The sequence below is a fragment of the Cyprinus carpio genome, chromosome B23 (assembly GCF_018340385.1).
Source record: "Cyprinus carpio isolate SPL01 chromosome B23, ASM1834038v1, whole genome shotgun sequence".
NCBI lineage: Eukaryota > Metazoa > Chordata > Actinopteri > Cypriniformes > Cyprinidae > Cyprinus > Cyprinus carpio.
Genome location: NC_056619.1, coordinates 22,897,255 through 22,922,264, shown reverse-complemented (window position 1 = coordinate 22,922,264; position 25,010 = coordinate 22,897,255). Strand labels below are relative to the sequence as shown.

Sequence of the window (25,010 nt, the reverse complement as noted above, 5' to 3'; positions counted from 1 at the left end):
TCATTTCCAAAGTTTTCACTGACTAACGTAAATGTATTTTGTAAATATGAACACGTTTTGATTTTGATGGCCGCAACACATTCCAAAAAAGTTGTGACAGAGGCAAAATAATCCACTTTAAACTGTTTTGAACCAGTTCACAGTAAGCAGGTGAATTGGTAATAGGTCAAGGTATCATGTTTGGGATAAAAGGAGCATCTCAGTCTTTGCAAGCAAAGCTGGATCATGGCTCATCATTTTGTGCCAAATTTCATGAGAGAAATGTCAAACAAATCAAAAATAACTTTTTGCAATGCAAAATCGCAAAGAATTTAGGTCTTTCGCCAACTACCACACGTAATATTGTGAAAAGATTCAGGGAATCCATAGAAATCACAGTACATGTAGGGCAAGGCAGGAAACCTCGGTTGAATGTGCTTGACCTTTGAGCCCTCAGGTGGCATTGCATAAGAAACCGTCATCCTGCAGTGTTAAATATAGCCACATGGGCTTAGGAGTACTTCAGAAAACTGCTGTCACTTAACAGTCTGCTGCTGCATCATGAAATGCAACTTAAAAAACTGTGTTACTCCAGGAGAAAGCTATACATCAATTCTATGCGGTGATGCCGCCGGGTTCTCTGGGCCAGAGCTCATCTTAGATAGTCAAAAAGACAGTGGAAAGGTGTGCTGTACTCAGATGAGTCCACATTTCAACTTGTTTCTGGGAAAAATGACTTTTGAGTTCTCAGTCCCAAAGACCAAAGGGACCATGCATATTTTCATAAGTGACAGATGCAAAAGCAAACATCTGTTATGGTATATGAGTGCATCAGTGCAAATGGCATGGGTGACTTTCATATGTCTGAAGGTACCATTGACATCGAAGCATATATTGGAATTGTACAGAGAAATATACTGCCATCAAGATGATGTCTTTCATGAGAAGTCCATGGTTATTAAATCAAGACAATGCCAGCTCTCATTCTGCATGTGCTACAACAATGGCGTGGCATCGTAGACTCAGTGTGAATGTGTTAGACTGGCTTGCCTGCAGTCCAGATCTGACTCCTATTAAAAATATATGACCAGTCATGAAAAGGAGAATCAGACAACGACAATCACAGACCGCTGAGCATCTAAAGCCTTGTTTTAAGAGAGACTGGACAAATATTTTGCTTGCAAAACTTTTACAATTAGTATACTTAATTCCCAAACAATGAAACATTGTAATTAAAAGGAAAGTTGATGTGACAATGTTAAATGTGCCTCTGTCCCAACTTTTTTGGAGTGTGTTGTAGCCATCAAAATCAAAATTTGTTCATATTTACAAAATACAATTACGTGGATCAGTGAAAACTTTGGAAATGTTTTCTTTGTACTTTTGTCAATTAAATAAAAGTTAAAGAGAATGAACAAATCACAGATTCTTGATTTTATTTTATTTTTACAAAACGTCCCAACTTCTCTGGAATTGGGGTTGAATTACAATGATACCATTTCCAAAAAAAAAAGTTGGGTTTTTATGGTATAAATAAAATATGTTGGTTTAGGATTCCATTTGTTATATATCCACCATTCACCTTTCACTTATTCAGCAGCTGAACTGCACACCGTCATGCAAACGTTGGTTTAAAAACTCTATAGCATGAAGATAATGTGGTTTAACCTGACTGGCCACAACCTAGACACTGTATACTATTAGGACGAGACACTACGGCCTGTAAACCCAGAGCACAAATCATGACTGGAACAATATGCAGTGTCATGCTGATGTTATGATGGAAGTGCTGGAATAACAGGTGGAGCGTATAGATTCTCTTGAGCCATATGTTTGTGACTGACTTATTGATGGCCAGTCTAAATATTTAGCATAAAATGAATAATGAAGCCCAATAAAGCAAGTTGCATTCTATTATTAGCAATGAATAATGCAATATTACATAGTAGCAAACATGCAACCAGCAAGTGCTCTGTAGCTCTGTATAGTGCAACGGTAAATATGCACAGGTTTTGCAAAATGTATGCAAAAGAAAAACATCAGCCAGCCAAGAATTAGATGAAACACTGAAAGATTTTGACAAACAGCGTTTGTTGTGGTCAAAGCTTGCGTTAGAGGAGAAGGAACTTAATGTTCAACTGATTTCCCTATTTGAAGCTTTGATTGTGTAAGAAGCACAATGACATATAAAAGTCTAAACTGAAAATAAACACATTAAATACAGCATGAAAAGTTTAGACCAGCCCAGACTCAATAAAGGCTAATGAATCATCTTGAATCACTAAACAACCTTTTAAAATAAATAAATACATATTTTTTTATAAACAATACTAAAATGAATTATTCAAGAAATTTGTAATTATTGTTATCAGGCTCAAATTAAAAGTTTTTTTTTCAATAGAATCTATAACAGCGCAATCAAGAAAGCCTTGCGGTTTTAATCATACAACCCTAAGTATGGAAGCTCAACGTCGATGACATATGTTTTTCCTTCCGAGACTAATGAAGAACAGATGATAAAGGAATAAACTGGTAGCAGCGGGATGCTGAGGTGCTTTATCAGCGAGTAAAAAAAACTGAATACGAGGCCCTGCAGCCATCCTACTATATAGCAGCTTAAAAGAAACTCTCAACAGTAGAGAAGCTGGACGTTTTGAGCAAAACTGGCTTTTAGCACGTCGCTACATGGTTGTTAGGTTGGTTGCTAGGTAGTTTCGTAATGACCTAAAAATGACCTTAGAAACATAACACATATATTCTAAACAATCCCCACGATGATGTATGCTTGCTGTCCATATGCACTATACAGGACAGAGGGCTTATAGGGAAAGTAATGAAGGGTTGGCACACACTGATGGGTTTAAAGCTGTAAAGGAAGTGTACAGACTGGGCGGTATAATAGGTGAGTGTCTGGCTGGAGAGACCTCAGCCAATCAGAAAGCTTGTTTACAAACCAACGGTGGAGGGCAAGACAGAGCATAGTAGATGACTCAGACTCTACTATGTGTGTGTGTGTGTGTGTGTGTGTGCACGCATATACTTAGGTATACTTGGGGACCAAAAATTTGAAAGGGTTTCTTTTAGTTGTAGGGTTAGGCTGTAGTCATTGCTATTAGCTTTATAAGCATAGTAGATGACTCAGACTCTACTATGTGTGTGTGTGTGTGTGTGGTTTTGCCAACATTGTGGGGAGCAAATGTCTCAAAAAGTATGTAATCCACTATATTTTGGGGCCCAGTCACTATAATGAAAATGGCGTAAAATATCTTAACAAAATGTAAAAATGCACACGTTTGTGATAGGGTTAGGTTTAGGTGATCAAAATTATTTGCTCATTATTAAAAATAGAAGACAATGGAAAGTCCCTATAACAATAGAAAAAAAAAAACATATGACAACATGAAATGACAGGACATCCTGTATTGATTTTAGGTATACTGTATGTGTAAGGACCTTAGTCACAGTAGACACCATATAGAGTATCTAGGTGTCATTCGTTTATGTAATGCAACACTGAAAATTTGTCTTTCTGAGGACAAAAGACTGGTGCCAAAATATGGCCAACCCTGACTAAAGTCTACACAGCAGAGCAAGAAATGTGATGTATGTTGAAAAAAATGTGAACAGACATACAGCACATGATCTACAAGTGTATGCGTGTGTGTGTGTGTGTGTGTTTGTTTGTGTACTGGCTAGTGCGTACTGTAAGCGTAAAGGACAGGAAGAGTCTACACCACAGGTCTGACTGTTTGCCCTACAAAACAGACCAGTTTAGAAAGAGCAAAACTAAAAGCCAAACTATCGAGATCTGCTTCTCTTTTAACTTTGCCTTCAGTGCCATGTTCAACTCTACAAACTACAGATGCTGCTTATTTCAAACACCACTTTTAAAGAACAAAGCTACATCTTATCAGTACCCCGCTTTTACAGCCAGAAATCCAATGGCTTGGCACACACATGGTCCAAAACTGGATGCAAGTGATCTGAAACTAATGTGCACGGCTTACGTGCTCTATCTAAATTATTCCTGCTGCTCTCTCCAGCTGGAAGAACTTCAACTCTGTTGCCTCAGGCTTCAGTTCCAGCCTGGGAAGCCTAAGTCGAGCCAGTTGAGCACTGGAAGATTGGCAAGTGTTGTACCCTGAAAACTCTAGGCCAGTTTGGCTGTTTATATCAAGGGTAACACTTGTTAAGGGCCAAAGAGGAGATGAACAAAAATCAAAGGTGTACAAGCAAGGAAAACTAGAAAAAGAACATTACTACCTTGCCAAAAAAAGAGACCAGTTTGGACTAGCGTGCATTTCTATGCGAGCTAGGCTGGTAACAATCTAGCCTCCCAAGCTGTTAGACCACCACTGATAAGATGAACAAGTCTTGCTGGTTAAGCTTGTAATGAAGTCGTTGGTTATGAAAATTCTAGAATTCACACAAAAGATGTACTTAGCTTCCTTTTCTTGCTATTGAGAAATGCAAAACATGTATGTTCATAATGAAATAGATGAAGGTACAGTTTCTATACAGAAAGCCGACCACAGAAACCCTGATACCCCTTTAAAAGCCACCATCGAAATTCTGAGTGAGATAGATGTATCTGCATGAGTCATATTACAACCGGTTGTGTGTGAAGGTCTTGGCAGACATCAAACGGTGATATGTTAGTGGGTGGATCGCTATACCTTGACACCTCTGCAAGCAGAAGCAACAGGGACTTTTTGTGGTCGTCGTCCTTCCTGCTCTCAATGACCTGGACTTTGTCTGTACTACCAGAATCACTTTTTCAAAGTAAAACTAGAGCCACCAGGCTTCTTAACTAGCTTAAGCAACTAGTTTAGACTGGTTTATAATTAGGCCAACCAGCTTTACTATAAAGACTATGCTGAATCCACTTAGCTAAAGTGACTTGTTGCAGGGTCAATCCCACAGTTGCAACTCAAGGTTAACAGCCTTGCTCATGAGTAGAATGACAAAAACAGCTGCCTCGCACCTTGTCAGATTTAGCAATTTCCAACTATTTTGAGTTGGAGTGGTAAAGTGGTAACTTCCTAGTTACCAGCCTTGCGTTTTCTTCACTTTACCGCTCCAAACTGTTGCAAGAGCAGTGTATTCTGTGTGGCCACTGTTATTCCCTGAGGTGTTTACAAATCTCAGCAGTTTCTGTCTTGCTTTAAGGGGCCTTAATGAGGGAATTTACTAGCACCTTTATGGGTTTATCGGTTTACCAGAGTGGTGTTAAACTCTAATGGGGCTACCAGAAATATTTGTACTTAAAAGGGGGGTGTGGGGGTCTACATGGATTCATTAGAAAGGTTCTAAACCAGCATCTTGTTACCAAAACATCAAAGGTTTGAAGTCCAGGGAATCTCATAGTAACTCTCTATTGATGTGTCTACAGTTGCAGCGTTGCTGTTTACTCAGGGAAACCCTATTAGAGTATGCAAAATAAATTCCATCTTTGGCTCCCGGACCCATCCGCTTCATTTTTTCCATCCAACATGGCCCTTTCCCTTTCCTGCGAACTCCCACCCATCACTATCTTGTTCAGATCAGGCTGCCTTTCTGGATAAGTGCAGCAGCTGCAAATAAGAGTTCTATCCTCCAGATTGGCAAGAGTGCGACCTGTGGAAAAAAAGCAAATCCTCTCGTGGGTTCCCCCCACATTATTGGGGGGCACAGGGCCAAGGGGAAGCCTTGGCCAAGTATAACAAACAGAAAGGCTTTCCCCAGCTCTCCAAGGCAGCCCATTCCACTGTTTGACAATGGGTTGCCATGGCACTTGTTTTGCGAATCATAACACTGTCAACATGTCCAAGAAGTTTTGGAGCTGTGCAGTTTTCTTTTCCATTTTTTATTTGTGAGGTCGAAAAAGCACCCATTTCCTTGTCAGGAACCCCCTGCATGAGACATAATGTACCACAAGACCCCCTGAATTCCCAATTTTCCTTACAGAAGTGACACTGGAATCTTACGCCTTCCCTTGCCAGTATTCTGCCACACCGTGGTTTGGCCATTTTCAAAGTCATTATATCTTGCCCATGATTTTTTTTGACACAATTGAAAAACATAACAGAGGGTGTGTATAAGGAAACGTGCAGCCATATCCATCCAATTCATTCTATCTAATTCATTCCCATTTCATTCTTACTGAGTAATGGAAAGTATATACCCCAAAGCCAGTGGTACAAAATAGATCTTTAATTCATTACACTTTATATAATACACATTATAGTGTGTAGTGTGTATTGTGTAATAGTGTCTCACTGTCCTTGAGTCATATGTGTGAGAGAAAGAAAAAAATGTTAAAACAACAAGAGATGGACTTGACAAGCACTCTTTCTGCTATTGTCTAAAAGCAGACAGGGACATTTCTAATGGTACATTAGCATGCTGTCTGTCAAAGAATGTGACAGAATGGCTCCTGACAATGCATTCCTATGACCACATATTTTTACGGACAATTTGAAAGAATGTGTCTCTTCATGCACTGATGCTTCTGAGCCACTGCGCAGATTGACACACTATGTAAGAATCAGTTTCTAAAGTTTCCCAACCAGTATACAACTATGAACGCCTACTAGCAAGCACTAGAAGAGCAGTTGGTCAACCTGTAGCTACTCACCATCATCAAGATAGGCCTGGTCCAAGTTCTCCTGCTTGACTGTGACTCGTCCAGGAACGCTGGTTCTCTGTTCTTCCGTCGAGGAACATCTCTGGGGCTCTACTTGGATGGGAGGTGACCTGTCTTTGGCCACCTTCTGGAGAAAGGGCTGTTGTTGGATGACTGTGGGGTAATTCTGAGGATGCTGAGGTGCCTGGGCTGGTGCTGGTGAACGGTTTGCACCTGTGGCTTGAGGACTGTGCTGATTGTAGCCCTCACAATAAATGATGTGCTGATGTTCTGGGGGTGGTGGAGTGGGAGGATCTCCTCCTCTGAGCAGGTGGTGGTTGGTGGGAGAGAACTGGATGATTGAGGGATGCTGGTTGGAAGGATGCTGGCCAGTCAGGTGAGCGGACTGGGCTGGGGAACCCGTGTGGACCAGAACTGATCGATGGGAGTCTGGGATCATAGCAGCACCCGTCTGAGAGTAAATAGGACTGCTTGACAAGCTCTTTCCAGGACGGGAGTACATTATGGCTGGGCTCTGCTGAAATCGGTGGTCTGGAGGGGAGACACCCAGGCGGGCCTGCTGACAGGGGACAAGGCCAGGCACCAGGCCGCTCTCTGGGGTGATGACCCCTCGAGGGCTATAGTACTGCTGGGGAGACACCCCCAGCATCTGCGACATGGAATAACCCATCCGACCAGATTCATATTCATCCACTGGCTCTGTCTTAATAGATGGAACTGGGAAAGTAAAATGAGAGAATAACTATAATGTATTCAAAGTGTACTTTGAATCAATTCTGAACCTGGACTTAAAGGGATAGTTCACCCAAAATGAAAATTCTGTCATTAATTACCCACCCTCACGTCATTCCAAACCTATAAGGCCTTCGTTCATCTTCAGAATACAAATTAAGATATTTTTGATGAAATCCGAGAGCTTTCTGACCCTGCATACACAACAGCACAACTGAAACGTTTTATGGCCCAGAAAGGTAGTAAGGACAAAAATAGTCCATGTCATATCAGTGATTTACCCATAATGTTATGAAGCTACGAGAAAACTTTTTGTATACAAAGAAAACAAAAATAATGACTTTATTCAACAATTTCTTCTCTTCCGGGTCAGTCTCCATTGCCATTCACGAGAGTACCACAATGTATGTGTGTGCATTCCTCTGCTAATTTTAACAATGACTATTTTAACGATGTCCTTACTACCTTTCTGGGCCTTAAAACATTTCAGTTGTGTTGCTGTCTATGCCAGGTCAGTAAGCGACATGAGGGTGAGTAATTAATGACAGAATTTTCATTTTTGGTTGAACTATCCCTTTAACATTCATATCATGGAAAAGTTAAATAATATTCAATATACTAAATGCAAACTGAGGTCATATACATATAAAAATATTACAAGTACAATAAATAATACCCCTAACGTCTTTAAAGATACAACAGCAAAAAGACTCTGCGCACCTGGTAGAGGTGTGTAGGTAAAATGTTGCGGTTGACTGCGCTTCCGTTTCCCATTTATTACATAAAAGTTGACTTTGGCAGGATTGCAAATGGATGGGTCTCTATATGGAGGCACTTCAATGAACAGCATGCTCTGTGAATGAGAGAAGTGTTTTATTTGGCGCATCTACAGTATAGACAGTATACAAGAAGAGCACTGAATATAGGCCATCAGAAAGTACAGTTAAATATGTAATGCAGGCGTTGGACTTACTGCCTGACTTTTGTCTTTGTCAACTGTGGCTTCCAATTCCCAAATTTGCTGTCCATCTGGAAATAGAAAGATTTTTGATTAATTTAGTTCAAGCTGGATTTTTGTATTTGTATGTTTTTTTATTTATTTGGTTCTATTTTGTTTTGGGTATAAGTTCTTTAGTTGTTTGGGAAAAAACAGGTTTAGCCAACCTTCTTCATGATTACAATACTTTGACCTTTCTCATTGGCACACATTGCGTCTTCCCCTTAAGGTTTTAATGACTCAACTCAGTTTTGACAGGTAAAGTGGGTGATGAGTTGTGGGTTCATCTGTCATATCCATAGATCATAGGTATCTTACATAATTCCTCGCCTACAGACTGGTTCCCATACTATGGAGATTGCATGCAGCGCAAGTCAGTTACATTTCTACCCACAGTTCAACCCCACACCCACTTCCTGAAACATTAATGCTGACCTCACTACACATGCTCAGATTGGCAAAGTCTACAAACAAAAATCTGATTTCTCAGTACGAACATAAACCTTTCTCATTAACTTTATGTAAGACCAAATGGTCTGCACTGTGTATCCCTAATCCCAAGAGTAAGAGAGTAATTACATAATAGCTCACATTGCATTCGGTCTTCAGTGTTTGAATTTATACACACATTTCTACCCATTTCTTTAGACTTCACTACTGACAGTCTAAAAACACTACATGCTTAAATTGGCAATGTTTGCAATCAAAAGTAAAAGATCTCAGAGATTTATACCCAATCAAAAGTCAGAGATCTCAGTATGAACTCAAAGCACTCTCATCAACCTTATCTATGACCAAATGATCGGAGTTGTGGATCCCTTATCCCAAGGATCTTTTTCAAAAGGAATTACATAACAGCCCACATTGCATTCTGTCTCCCATGCTTGAATTTATACACCATATCCAAAAACCATAGTAATAGAAAGTAAACAACATTCACCAAAAAAATATGTCTTTTAAACCAGAACAGAAAATAGCATTCCTACCAAATTAGTCACTAAACTAGGAACGATTTTGCTCCGTATCACAGCAGCATGTGGGAAACCCCTCGTTGGGCTGCAAATGAGAGACGTGTGGCTCAAATGAGTCAGCACTAGTGAGGGGGATTCCACTAGCAGTGCCAGGACAACGTCTTAAAACTGCTTTATGATCAAACTGCTCCATTTCACCCACGACAGGTGATGAGTGCTTTGTCCTTGGCCACTCTGTTTGTTTGCAGTGTGTTCCAAAGCTCCTTGTTCAGGATCCCATGGGTTTGTTTTATTACTTTTTCTTATAATTAGCCGAAGAAGCTTTAAGAGTGGAAGCCCAGCTTGGCGTACAGAGCGAAATCGGCAAGAGCCAACAAAATTCCAGCCAAAGACAGCTGTCTTCCATTTCAGAGGGATTTCACAGTCATAATTGTTCGGAACGGTCCGTCAAGATGGGAAACCTTCCACAACAAAAGCAATACTTATCTTTATTCTTCTTTTGCACTTTTAGAGTAGAAATGCAAATGGCAATCACACACAATGGTGCCAAAAAGTATTTGGATTGTATTTGTTGTTGAAACTCTTAAAATTGAACGTACAAATGTCATTGCATTATATTACAAAACATCAAAGCAAGAGGCATCTGAAAATAAATGTTGCAGGAGGAATACATTTCATTTTAAATATTGTTTAATAATTCAAAACCTAACAGACTTCTTTTAAAGCAATGTTCTGCTTGAAAAAGTGTGCTTGTGCTACCTTTTTGTTTTGACATTTTGTCATCTAATGCAAAGTTTAAGTGTATCAGTTCTGCGGTGCTGGCATTGTAAAATAATAGCTATATAATTAAAAATAATTGTATTATTTTTAATAAATAAAAATATATTATAATGTTTTTAATGCCATAATCAGCACCAACCGTTATATCAAAGGCAAAAATAAAACATATTATAGTTAAATACATTATAATAAAAATATATAAAATGTAAAATAATACAATATATTATAAATATATAAAATTTACTTCTTATAACATTACAAAGCTATGTAAAATCTTTCAGTTTAATATTTAATAGAAACAAAAAAAACTCATTTAAAATGATTTTATTATTATTACTTTTATAAATAAATATAATATGTTTAATGTCATATCAGCACCAACTGCTATATCATGGAAAAATTATATATATAATAAAAATAATACAATAGGCTATATTATTATATAAATATATAAAATTAATTTTACAACATTACAAAGCTATGTAAAATCTTTCACTTTAATATTTAAAAGAAATAAATTATAAAACCTAAAATCTTTTAATGTGAAACTGTCGCTGTGTCATGCTTATCGGGATATTAAAATAAACCGAGAGAGGATCTTGAATGATCTTCTCACCCTCCTGTCAATATGACCTTTAAGTGTTTAAATACTTTCTGAGCACACTGTATATTTTGAAAAAATTGAATGTGTTAGTTACGGAAAGAGAGGGGTTAACCCCTTGAAAATCAACATCAAAAAGTTACCTAAAAGAGCACTTGATGAGTCACAGCTCTTTTCTGACAGACTAAACACACTTGCTTTTACCAGTCGACTACACCTAAAAGATCAATAAACAGAACTTTTCATCCTACCCAAACAAACAAAAAGCAGACGACACATTGCTTACATCAATAAAACAGAATGTAAACAGCAGTAGTGAAGCAAATGTGAACACAATGGGGAAAAAAAAACAACGGGAACGGGAACTTTGGTTGAAGGAGCACTTTCTAATCACACAGCTGTGACTGGATTTTATTTGCAAGCAAAACTGCCGGGTGCCACCTGTCTGAGGCAAAAAGCAGCGTCAATAAGAGCAAGTAGTCATAGCACACACACACACAGACACACACAGACACAATCCATCTGCCGTTTAGCATGCATGAAAGAGCACAGTGTGTGGGAGTGCCATAACAATGACACCTGCAGGCAAAAGGCTCTGCCACCAACACCACAACAACCTCGAGTCTAAGCACACATTTCATACACTAAATGCACTTCTTATAGGACCTTCTAGTCTTTAAGGACACTAAACTCTTCTAGATCTGATTAAAATCAATACAGAATGGCATTTGCAACACATTTTAATTCAATAATGTGATGCATTTCCTAAACACTGTAGTGGAAATCACTGTACAGACTGGGCAAAGAAAATTTATAGAAGCTAAATGGAAACTAATTAGAGGCAGAGTATGATAATATTACAACAATTAAGCTTTTTTTTTTTTTTTGTACTGATAAAATGTTCACAGTAATCCCAGGATCAGAAGTTGTTCTGTTATTGATAAATATTAATGGATAAACAAGGTAGGATGGTTAGCATTTAACATTTAAAGGGTTTGGATGAAGAAAAGGCACCGCAGGTGAATTGATTTCATTAAGATTTTTTTTTTTTTTTGCATATTGCAAGTTTGCATATTTAAATATCATGTTTAAACATGCAAATTAATTATCTCATTAAATATGTACTAATTTGCATACATTTCCAGAACTGAAATCTGGGTTAGGGTTTCACATCTTTCATTTTGTTGACATATTAGAGTTAAAGGTTTTTAAAAAGAGGATTTTAATATATTTTCACAATTTTTTTATTTTTAGGAATAACATGTTGTATAAAATCAGGCAAATTATATAATATGAAGAAATCCCTCCATGAAAGCCTTCAGAATACAGATAAGAATAAAACGTAAGTTGTTAATAAGTACTACTGAAGTGGAGAAAAAACAACAACATAAAGATATGTTTTGTAATAGAAATCTACAGACACAAATAAACAAAGAAAAAAATATTTTAAAGTGTATTTTAGATGTATTTGTTCCACTAGTCTGAAGCAACGTGTTATGTAAAGCCAGATCGCCAATAATGCATGAAAAAAAATGTTTTTGCCTGTAGCATCTTGCCTTAATTTTGAATTTGTAGAGATATGGTATTGTTTTTAAATGCATGGTCTAATGATGATATGCTACTTGCTTCTGGAAAATCTAGAGCGCTGTTAATTGGACAAAAATTATATATGCCCTGAGTAGATGATGATGTCATCATTACTATAAGATGCTTGTATCTGCTAAAAGCTTATTTGGGGAAGTCGTGGCCTAGTGGTTAGAGAGTTTGACTCCTAACCCTAAGGTTGTGGGTTCGAGTCTCGAGCCGGCAATACCATGACTGAGGTGCCCTTGAGCAAGGCACCGAACCCCCAACTGCTCCCCGGGCGCCGCAGCATAAATGATACCCACTGCTCCGGGTGTGTGTTCACGGTGTGTGTGCGCACTTTGGATGGGTTAAATGCAGAGCACGAATTCTGAGTATGGGTCATCATACTTGGCTGTATGTCACGTCACTCACTCACTTATTTTGTCAACTTAAGAGTGCACTACCATATTGAAGGCCTCAAAGCTTACATTCATCAACTAAAAAAAAAAAACTCCCTTTTTAAATTAATTAAATGCAACTTTAATGTATACTAAAAAAAGACCAGAAAAACAGGTAAACCCATCTGATAACGACAGTGAAACTGGAACCCGGTATGAATCGACGTAGATCAGCCGCTGCAGTGTTTGTACATAAAGCTGACACTGTATTCAGATCAGAAATCTAAAACTTCATGCAAATGTGAATGAAACAGATTAGAAAAGGTCACAATTCAAATGAAAGCCTACTGATCTTTTGCAGTCCGCTGTCATTCATAAAGTTCAGCCATGAGTTTGTGTGTGTCTGGAATAATGTTTAAGCAGCTATTCAGTTCGAGTATTTATTCTGTTAGTTTCAGATAAAACAATGATCATGAATATGGAAACAAAATGACAAAACAACCATTTCACATTATGCTGTTTGTGCACTATGAACAATGTCTGATCAACTAAACCAGACAACACACAAGAGCAACTCTAGCCATGTTTGTCACTGAACACAAAGGCGACACACTCTTCAGCAGAAGCGCCACCCGCACACTGAAACAACAAAGAAAGGACAATGACGCTTTGCCTCTTATCTGCAAAATAATGCAAATTGTTGATGGGTAAATTGTCAGCGTAGTTTGCTTCTCAGTGTGAGTCACAGTAAACAAACAAAAAGCACAAAAACAGGTGCCTTATAAAAGCAATAGTGGAAATGACAAAAAAATTAAATAAAAAGTGTTGCATGAACAGAAAATGGCGAGACCTGTTATTAAAACCCCCATGAAATCATTGAAACATTTTTTGTTAACTTTTAGCAGATTTTGAGATACTACTATAGTTTTTATGAATATTTAGAATAGATTTTGTTTTAATTTTTTGTTTTTTATGTTTTTTTTGTATTTTTTTTTTTTTTTTATTTTTATTTTTTGTAATTTGTTTGTTTTTTTTTTAGTTTTTTTACACGTTTCTAAAGTTTTGATAGTTTTTATTTTTGATTAGTTTTCTATTTAATTTTTATTTTATTTAAAATCGTTATAAAGTTTGTTCCTTTTTTTTTTTTTAATACGTCTATAAAAAAAAATAAATAATAATAACAATAAAAAAATAAACAGAAACAAGCATAAAAGAAAGCAGTAATAATATAAAATAATAAATATATAACAAAAATAAACAGAAACAGCAGAAATAGTAGGAGGACCTGAGCAAGGCAGTAGCATGATTAGCAAAATCAAGTAACAAACCACACACATCCAGTGTGTCCAGCCCCAACTTCCTGTTTCAATACATATTATGTTAACACAGGTGGGACAATTGCAATAAACTATTTCTTGGGGTGATTATATCTCAAAATCTGCTCATAAAAAGTGGGGGGAAAAAAGCACAGATTCCATATGGACCTGTAATCTTTGAAAACCAATCTTGAAGCACTCACCATGAGTCTTCTCCATGAAGATCACCTTTGAATCTGCGCTGAAGTTCTGGCCGGTGAGAATCATCTGCTGGCCTCCGAGAACCGAGCAGGAGTCCGTGTATTTCTTTTTTTTCTTCGGTGGGCATCTTGTGGGGAGATCTGTGGTGTGTAGAGTCAAACAGAGAGCAAACAGAGAATATTCAGAGGTTTGGATTGAATTAAACGTCACAGGTTTGAACCCCAATAAGAAAGGCCCATGAAGCAGAGACTTACTGAGACCTTCTATCTCAATCAATAAGTCACTTTGGATGACCAAATCCAGTGACCAATAAAACGTTTCTCAAAAATACACTTAATCGCATGTTTATAAGATTAATAAAGAAAATATACACATTAATGTATGAAAAATATTGGAATATTGGATTTTTTTTTTTAGGATTTCATAAATCAATTATATAGATATATAACAAATTTATAATGACACTTAACCTCATGTTTATAAAATTAATTAAAAAAAATAACATTATTATATAACTTGTGCAATATATCAGTAATAAAGCTAATTACTAATAATATATATATATATAATGCTGTAATTGTTGCTTGGGATAGGTTGTTATTAAATGATACAAGCAATAACACTAATAATCTTAAACTAAAATCATTCAACAGATTAGGAGGCAATCCTAATTTAGCTCCGGGAATTCATGTTTTAATTATTTGTATTGGAATTAAGATTAAAAAATTAGATGAAATTAATTTGCTGCAGCCAAATTAACATTACGCCATGTAAACAAACAGACAGGGTGATCCGGCTTATTAAAAGCCCTCTTTATTTACTTTAGGCTGAAGAAGCATTAAATCCAGTTTTACAAGGTGATAAAGTTTGTCGTCGTGATATTAAGGACACACACTGGTAAAACTTATCAGTGATTTAATATCCGCCACAGCTACTGTGATTAAGACAAATACGAGTGACCTTTGGACAGATGTGCGACGTGCTGTAATCTGAATTAATGAAGCATGTGAAGCTAAACTCTTCAATAATACAGCATGTTACCTGAGAACCGGCTGAGATACGTCTGCAGTATCTCAGTGTCTGACACAACAGATTAAACTTCCTATTAGAGAAACGGGGGGTGGGGAGCTGTATTTTATCAGGCTCATTTTAAATTCATTCCTCTTTTGCACAGTTTACCTTGGTTCGCTTAAAACGAAACCCAACTCAGGAGGAAGCAGAGCAATGAGACATGGCTGCAGAATTATATGCAACTCAAAACCATTTGATATGTAATAAGAGAGTGACAAATATTCACACAAAGTGTTCAAATACTTGACCCAAAACAGATATTACAACATCCAGCCGCTAAACCTGTCAGGTCCTTCAGAGCTGAAGCCACCAAGTAAGCAATGAGCTTTGATTTAATTGAGCAATTAACTTGGATTTTGGAGGGCTGTTTAAGGGCTTTTGTGCAGGAAAAAGACCAGTTTTAATGTATAATATAAGGCTGAAAAAACTGCCTAATCATTTAAAGAGCTGGACTTATCAATTTAAATTGTTTTTAATTAATTGATTGGGGGGATACCTACAATTACAGATAAATGCATTGCTCAAGGGAACTTTGATGATTTCTGCAAACACACTTAGTATTACTTGGTATGGAACATGCAAGCCCTGTAAATGGCAATACATGTCCTTAAAACATCCAGCCGCTAAACCTGTCAGGTCCTTCAGAGCTGAAGCCACCAAGTAAGCAATGAGCTTTGATTTCATTCTGATTTCAACACTTTGTAGACTAGTTTTACTCACAGCATTCGATGGGATGCGAAGCAACTTGCAGAGACACATATTGGCCTCCTTGCTGGGGAATATGAACACGGAAAATCAGTCGAACGCGTGTGTTTTTCCGCCCGATGTCGGTCTCTCCTTTTCGTATCTCCTTTTAGCATTTCGATGTTTGAGTTTCGAAGCTTAATAGTTTCTGAGAGATATTTAGAAGCATCATGTTACTATGCATATTTAAAACCAAAAACTGGAGGAGGAGGAAGAATCATCATCATCAAGGTTTACTCACATTGCTTTCATATTATTCTTTGGCTCAAGAGGAATCTCCAGGACTTTGGTGCTGCTGATGATCTTCTCGTAGCTGGTGGTGGTGACGGTTTTGCCGGTAATGCGATGGACCTGATAGAAAGCGTGAGGCTTCAGGATGCGCTCGTCTGCCGTGCCAATGAAGATCTGCAATCCCAGCGGCTCCTTGCCTCGGTATCCACGTAACTGCACACAGAAAAACGCAAAAAGAGATATTTATTAGCATGGTTCAATTTTAAACTCTAGGACTCAAACTGTTCAAAGTTTGGGGTCGGTAAGATTTGTAATTTCTTAGTAAGAACTTCCCTTATGCTCATCAAAGCAGCATTTATTTGTTTAAAAATACAACAAAAATCGTAAATATTATTACAATTTAAAACAGCTTTTTTTTTATTTAAATATATATTAAATTAAATTTATTCCTTTAATGCAATGCTGAATTTTCAGCATCATTACTCCAGTCTTCAGTGTCACACGATCTTTCAGAAATCATTCTAATATGCTGCTTTTCTGCTAACGAAACATATTTTTGATTATTATCAGAGTTGAAAATTGTTGTGCTGCTTCTTCATACTTCTGTGGAAACCATGACACATTTTTGTGAGGATTATTTGATGAATAAAACCCCCCAGCAATTATTCGAAACAGAAATCAAATCTTTTGTAACGTTATAAATGGCTTTAATGTCACTGCTGATCAATTTATTTTAATTAAATACATCCTTAATTAAATGCTTCCTTGCTGAATAAAAGTATTAAAAAATATAATTATATAATACAAAATATTAAAAATATATATTAAATGTATAAAAATACTAAATATATTTTAAAATATAAATATCTAAAAATATATATATAAAATATATAATATTTGTCATGCTTGTTGATGTTTTGGCCTCAACTTATCTTAAAAGAAAAAAAAAAAAGTTCAAAATTGTGCCTGAATGAGATTTTAATTATTTAATAGTTAACTGTGAAATACCTGCACATAAATGCCCCCCAAAATGATAAAACAGCAGAGAAGAAATGCTATGATAGCAACTGCACATCACCAGTATCTCAGATTCACACACGTAAAGTGCTTTTTTTAGCAGCTCTTTTAGCGAAGGTCTGCTCTCCTGGTTGGGAAGCAGAGACCTGCAGGAAACATTAGCATTTTCAGAAACCTTGAACTCGAGCCAGAAGGGTGTGTGCCATCTGCAAACATCTTCTCATCTCCTTAAACTCTGCAGGAAACCCATCAGTCACTCGAGAGCTCAAACTGTGGCAAGGTTTGTGGCCTATGGGTCCTTCCAGTGCCATATGATCGTGGAAGATAAATTTCAAATTTAAACCAAAATCTGAATTAGTTTGGTGTGGCAGTTGGGAAATCATACAGTGGCTGCGTGCAAAAATCGAAAATTGGGTTTATCCATATACAGACGAATGTGTGTTTAAACAAATGCATCTTGGTTTGTTGTCTGAATTCCTGCACTGAAGGTTAATAATTCAGAAGAGCTTTCAAATCCTGTCCGACACGGAGGCAAATGGGTCACATTTTCATATGCAAAACATGGCAAGCCCAATGAGAAAAACAACTATGGCTTTGTCATTTTGTTGTAGATGAGCAAGATATGGTGCACAACAAAACAGGCATTATCTAGCTACAATTATAACTTCACGTATTTCACGGCTGGGGATTTTGGAGGCTGTAATTTAAGGGCTTTGTGCAGGAAAAAGACCAGTTTTAATATAATATAAGGCTGAAAAAACTGCCTAATCATTTAAAGAGCTGGACTTAGCCATTCAAACTACTTGTAATAAACTAATTGCAGGGAGAATCCCTACAATTACAGATAAATGCATTGCTCAAGGGAACTTTGATGATTTCTGCAAACACAAACTTAGTATTTACTTGGTATGGAACATGCAAGCCCTGTAAATGGCAATACATGTCCTTAAAAAATCCCAACCTTACTTATCTTTCTGTCTCTAATAAAATGAATTTAAAAAATAACTGTAAAAACAAATAAAGAATAAACAAAAGTAAATAAGTAATACAAATAAAAAAATATATTTTAAAAAATGCAACTGATAATATATATAAAAGTAATACAAAATATATATATATTTTTTTTTTTTTTTAAATACTGCAATTTATAAAGAGGTAAAACAATTAAAAATAATAAGCAATCAAGAAAATCAAATAAAATATTAAAAATATATTTTTAAAACTGCAATTAAATAATTGCAATTAATAAAATAAAGAGTAATGCAAATATATATATATATTTTTAATGCATTTACTAAAAAAAAAAAAAAAAAAAAATGTTGAACTTTTGATATTTAATTTTGCAGTTTGGGTCATGACATATCAAAGATCTTGCGATTTGTTAAATAACTAGCAGTCTTCAGTTTGTGTCAAAACCACACATGACAGATTATATGACAAATGAAAGTATAAGACACTTTCAAGATGACTACATTTCAGCTGCTTCCTTCCAAGTAACTGATGGAAAAACTGACCTCCGTTAGTGTCCTTTTGTGAATATACTAAAAATATTCAAATCAGCATGACATGACTGCACAAGCAGAGCCATGAATACTGAAAGCAGATGACACAAAAATGCAAGCAACAATTTAGATGTGCACTCTTAGAAAAAAAGTGTCTAGATCGGAAGGAAGCGTGCAGAAACCACAGAGCATGAAAATGCAGCTAAATTTACTCTGGAGTTCAAAAGCACATTGAGCGGGGCATGTGTCAACACTTCAGCTCATATTTGGTGGACAAAACCATTTGGACAACTGCTCCTCCTAAAGTGCAGTGAGATTAAATGGAGAGCATACTGACATGTTTGCTCAAGTCTTCCGCTTCTCAGATGTTTCTCCTAAGAAAAAGCGCTATAAACACTATATATATTATATATATGATATATATATATAATATATATATATATCTATATATATATATATATATATATAAATAATTATTATTATTTTGTAGTGAAACGTGACTTTAAATCAGCAACCTATGACTGCAACTTTTTACTAACAACATAACGTTTAACTGACTTTGACAGCAGAATTCTATAAATACTGTCATTCTGCATGAAACATCTAAATGTGTCTCTTTGAGGTACAGGTGAGTGAGTAAACACAGCCGTTTCCATGGGCCATCTGAGAACCTGGTTGCCATGGCAGCGGGCGAGCGGTGAGTCAGTGGTGAGGTTGGAAAAGTAAAGTAGAGGAAGGAGCAGTCCTGAGTAACTCCTGCCACGTGATTGGCCAGCGCCGCGCTGCACTGACCACAGCCAGAGCCAGGGAATGGAAAGCATTAACCATTTTGGCATTGCCAAGGCAGTCTGCAATCTTTACAGAGCACTGACATCGGAAGGATGCTGGCCGCTCCGCTAACAAGACCATTAAAGATGGTTTACACTGAGAGAGCAAAAAGCAACAAGAGGCCTTTCATATAAACTGTTACCCGAGCAACTTCAAACTTTAGATGGTAAACAAACTGAGCAATATCATGTGTCTTCAGAGTACAGCTGCCATTACTGCGTCTGTAAAAGCTCGAGGTAAACACAACTTCCTGAACAGAGTTAAGCAACCTAGAAGCAGTAAAACCCTCTGTAAAATGTAAAAAAGTAAGAAAAATGTATTTGTTAATTAAATAGAATAATTAAAAATATCATAATAAAATGCCAAATATTTTGTAAAAAAGTAAGAAAAAAAAAAAAAAAAAAAAATAAATATATAAATACTTTATATATATATATAATATATATATATATATATATATATATATATTATATATATATATAGATATATATATATATATATATAATATTTGTAAAAACAAATAAATAAAATGTAATACCAATATAAAAAAAGCAATAAAAAAATCAATTAAAGAGGTAAAAAAAAATTATAAAATAAAGATATATATAAAAACAAATAAACAGAATAATAAAAAATAGAGAAAAGTAGTAATAAAATAAAAATATATAAATATATTTTTAAAAAGATTGTAAATATAAAATAATACAAATAATATATATAACTGCAATTGCAATTAAATAAAATTAAACAGTAATTTATATTTTTTTTTACAAAATTCCATTTATAAAAAAATGTATAACTTATTTAGTACAATATATAATAGCTAATAAAATTTTATATATATATATATATAGATAATATATATATATATATATATATATATATATAAACACACACACACACATTTATTTTAATTTATACTATTATTTATTTTATAATAGCATTTCATAAAAAAGAATACATAAATATATAAATATAAATATATATACACACACATATAAAATCATTATAAGATAAATTAAAATAGATGAAAATAATAAAAAATTTAATAAAATAAAATAAGCCATGTTGCCAGGGTGTTCTGGGAGGTTTAGAAGGTGTTATAAGACCATTATTTGAGGTCTTATTCCTGTATCTGGATGAGTTATAAGCTTACATTTTAATAATTAGGGTTAGGGATTTTAAGGAAAAAAAAATCAAAAATCCCTGACCATAAGCAATTACAATAGTGATGCCTGTTGTCTTAACACACAATACTAATGAATGAGTGCGTTCATTTGTGTGAGGGTTGATAAAAGCAGACAACACACAGAAGAGCAGAGGGCCATTTTCATAGCTCTGACCTGGGGCGAAATCACCTCGCGCTGCATAATGACTAGGAAATACCTTCACACGCATGTCTAGTGAGGCGAGAGACAGAATGAACACCCACCTGGACCACAGGGTGACCTCCAGTAGGGGCTTTGACCGCCCCGCGGCTGCCCTCGGTCTCATAGTGAGCCCTGTGGTGCGGTTTGGGCTGCACCTCGATGTGGAGCTCGTACTGATCGGTGCGGCTGGGCAGAGGCCACTCCAGCGGCGGCAGGGAAGCCACAGGGATGCTGGGACAGATGAAAGATGATAGTCATGCTCATTTGCTTCACATATCCGATTCGTAGCATGAAAAGAGCAGCAGGTGCATGAGCCACAGAGGGCTTTGCAGAACGTGTCATTTGAAACAATACGTACATTTAGCAAGGATGCATTAAATTGATCAAAAGGGACAGTAAAGACATTTATAATGTTACAATGTTACAAAAGAGTTCTATTTTAAATACATTTTGAATTTCTTTTGAACTTTCTTTTCATCAAAGAATCACAATTTCCACAGTAGTATGAAGCATCACAACGGTTTTCAACATTAATAATATTGAGAAATGTCTCTTGAGCAGTAAATCAGCATATTAGAATGATTTCTGAAGGATCATGTGACACTGAAGACTGGAGTAATGATGCTGAAAATTCAGCTTTACATCACAGGAATAAATTACATTTTATAATATATTCAAATAGAAAGCAGTTATTTGAAATTGTATTTTTTTATGTCTTTGGGGGCATAAGTGATGTTTTTCAAAAACAAAAAAATAACTGCCCATTAACTTTATTTATTTTTAATTCTTACATTTACATTAATCATTTTATCCAAAGCTACTTACAAAGTAGAAGCAGAGGAATTTCTTGTATGTAATTAATATTATATAAAAATTTATATTCATTTAATTTTTTGTTTAATATTTAAATCATTTAATTTTTAAGATTATCGGTACAGGCCAATAACCAAGTCTGCTTAGCCAACTGACAGGTTTGCCAACAAATAATATACCAAAAATTTCATTTTAAATAAATATTTACATTTTTAATAAAGAATGTACTTTTATTACAATTTATTATTAATATAAATATATGCATATGAGTGAAATATCGGTGACCGATACCGATACTTTCTAGATCGGTACTGGTATCGACATCCATATTAGGGGTCACATATATCATGAAAAGTGTAAATAAGTTTAAATTTTAATTGGAAATAAAGACATAATTTACCAAACTGTAAAGACAATAAACTATCTTCATCTCATTCCTATCACTTTTCAAACAAACCATGCATCGAAAGAAAATTGATGATACTAGAGCAAATATTTACCTGCATATTCCCGGCACCAGCTGTTTAGGCCAGATTTGAGGGATTACGAAGAACGGTTCAGGGCCAGATTTGGTCTTCACATCCTGGTCACATGACACCAGGTAACTTTCAGTGTGGTTCTCTGGGTAAAGCGAGTAGGCCTGCTGGTTGGTCTTCACGATTTTGGTAGGAATGGAACCAGCTTGAGCAATGCCGAACCCATTCATGACCCCTGAGATGTTATTGGAGCCGTAATGGGGGGCATGATGTTCTTCGTGGCCACCGTGGGGCGATGGGCTGCGCGAACGGGCCACTGGCACCAGGTTTCTGTACATGTCGTAGGTGCGTTTGCATAGAGGGGAGGTGGAGCGTGAGCCGGACCGGGGCGAAGGAGAACGAGGCCCCACACAGCCGTCCTCGGCCAGGTTGCTTCGTGGAGAAGTTCCCGGACTGGTTCGAGGGGAACCCGTGTGGACGCCTTGGAGTCGTGGGCAAAGTTCTTCGGGTTGTTTGGTTTTTGTTGGGCGAAACGAAGGGAAGCCCAAGGCGAGTAGTTCTCCGAATGCCAGGAGGTGGATGAGTTGCTGCTGGCGGGACTCAAGCACTGCGGCTCCCTATAGGCCAGAGGGTCGTGACCAGGCACGGTGAGACCGGCACTGGGGCTGATGTTGTTCAGATGGTTGTTTATGGAGTGTGTATCGTCGAATGTATTTATTTCTGTATGGGTGTTGTGTTGTTGATGGGGGGTCTGAGCTTTTGTGTTGGGTCTGGCGTTCTCCAGGAAGCTCTTGGGCTCCAGTTGAGTGTAGCCTGAGAGACCTTCGGCGCTGAGTTCGGCGAAGGAAGCCGCACACGGCTTGATGCCATACGGTTGAGCTTCCTCCACAGGATAGGAGAGGCTGGGAGGAGAGATGAGGTCTTTGTGCGAGGAGATGCTTTGCTCATCTGTAACAAACAAACAACAGACACAAAATGGTTAAGAGTGTCCAAAAACTCAGTAAACAATGTATGCATTTAAGCAGCTTTAAAAGACAATAGTGTCATTATATTCATCTTAATTTAGTTCAGTATTGATTCAATTCAATTAGATAACTGTGAATGTTGCGAGGTTCCTCATTTATGATACAAACACAGTTTCCAATGTAAAGTAGCCATGTCATTATTCAATTGAATTTCAATGTTTATTTGATTAAGTTCAATAACACTTTGAACATTGCAAAGTTCATTCATTATGCAGCAAAAACAGTTTAAATATAATGCAGCTTTACAGAAGACAAAAGTGTTGTTATACAGCTCAATTAAGTTCAAACACTGTGAATATGGCAAAATGTATTCGTTGTAAAGCAAACTCAGCACAACTATAAAGCAGCTCTAAAAAGACAATAGTGTCATCAATGCTGGGTATTATCTGATTTCATGTCATCTGGTTTATGTAATCAGATTCCAAAGATTTAGTACTTGTATTAGATTTTTTCATAATCAGATTTAGTTTTTTTTTTTTGTTGGATGATTATATTTTATTATTATTATGACAGTGAATTGTTTTTTTATTTTGCATTATTTTATATTTTTTATTTCTAAAAAAATTCTACTGTGTCATATTGTTTAGCTTTGAACATGTTTTTGTCATTTTAATTGTATTTGTGATTTAATTTTTCTTCTTTTGTTTGTTAAATACGCCTATATTTATTTACAGTGTATGAGGTTGATATTTTTTATTATAAACTGCTGATGACAAAAAAAAAAAAAAATCAAAATATGAAAATGGCCCCTTTTTGGAAAACCCTGGAGTAATGTAATGTTTAATACATTTTATGACATATTGATAACATAGAATGGAATATAGTTTATTTTTTTTTTTTTATAAAATTATTCAATTATTATTTTTTATAAAAATTTTGTGGTAAGTAGTATTATAAGTGTTATAAAAGTGTAGTCCGAATATACATTACCTAAAATGAGCAATGCAAATAACATTAGCGACTACAATTCTCATCACTGATTTGTAATCAGTAACAGACTATACTTTGTATCATTTGAGTGTCATCTATCACAATTTAGTTCAGTGTTGCTTTAATTTAGATCAATAAGTGTAAATGTTGCAAAGTTCATTAGTTATGAAGCAAACTAAATTCAACTATAAAGTAGCTCTACAGAAGATAATAGTGTCATTATTCAGCTCAAGTCAATCCAATTGTGTTCAATAATTGTATAAAATTAATCAAATTATGAAACAAGTTTCAACTCAGATTCAGCAATATATTCGTGAAGCGGTAAATGGTGCATGTCCTTTTCAGCAGCCTTGCTTTCAAAGTGTTTTTCCCAAAGGGATTTTTTTAAAAGCAATAAATCAAACCAACTAGCTATGTGGTGAAGCGTATCTGAAAATCGGACAAAATGTCAAAGAAAATGTCAAAGTGTTATGGTTGTGTTATCGTAGGTTGTGCAATGATAATTCGTGAAGGACATAATCATGATTACAAGATGTTCATTACAACATTCATTGCATACAAATCCGTCATTGGCTATGCTTCTTATGTAGTTTATGTAGCCAAGTATTTTTTTTATTCCACTGTTAAACATGATTATTATATAAAAAAAAAATAAGTTCAAATGTGTGATAAGGACTTCAACAGAAGCATGTACCATTGATTAACAACATTGTAGCTCACAGTAGGTCTCTCTTTAAGGTATGATTTACAATTAATTCCCCTATAGAGAAAATGAATGGGATTTTAACTTCCAGAACCCGACTGTCGCACTCTATGGAAATAAACACAATTGTTTTG

The 25,010-nt window shown here is 36.0% G+C and overlaps 1 protein-coding gene across 1 annotated transcript in view; it reads right to left on the bottom strand.

Moving 5' to 3' along the window:
- The window catches only part of nfatc2a (nuclear factor of activated T cells 2a), a 30,533-nt gene that overhangs the window by 3,758 nt on the left and 1,765 nt on the right, over nt 1-25,010 (bottom strand). The window contains 10 exon segments of the mRNA XM_042750539.1: nt 6,596-7,321; nt 8,057-8,189; nt 8,310-8,365; nt 14,169-14,306; nt 15,958-16,089; nt 16,092-16,129; nt 16,223-16,425; nt 20,992-21,160; nt 22,243-22,759; nt 22,762-23,166. Of these exon segments, the coding sequence (XP_042606473.1) occupies nt 6,596-7,321; nt 8,057-8,189; nt 8,310-8,365; nt 14,169-14,306; nt 15,958-16,089; nt 16,092-16,129; nt 16,223-16,425; nt 20,992-21,160; nt 22,243-22,759; nt 22,762-23,166 (2,517 nt within the window).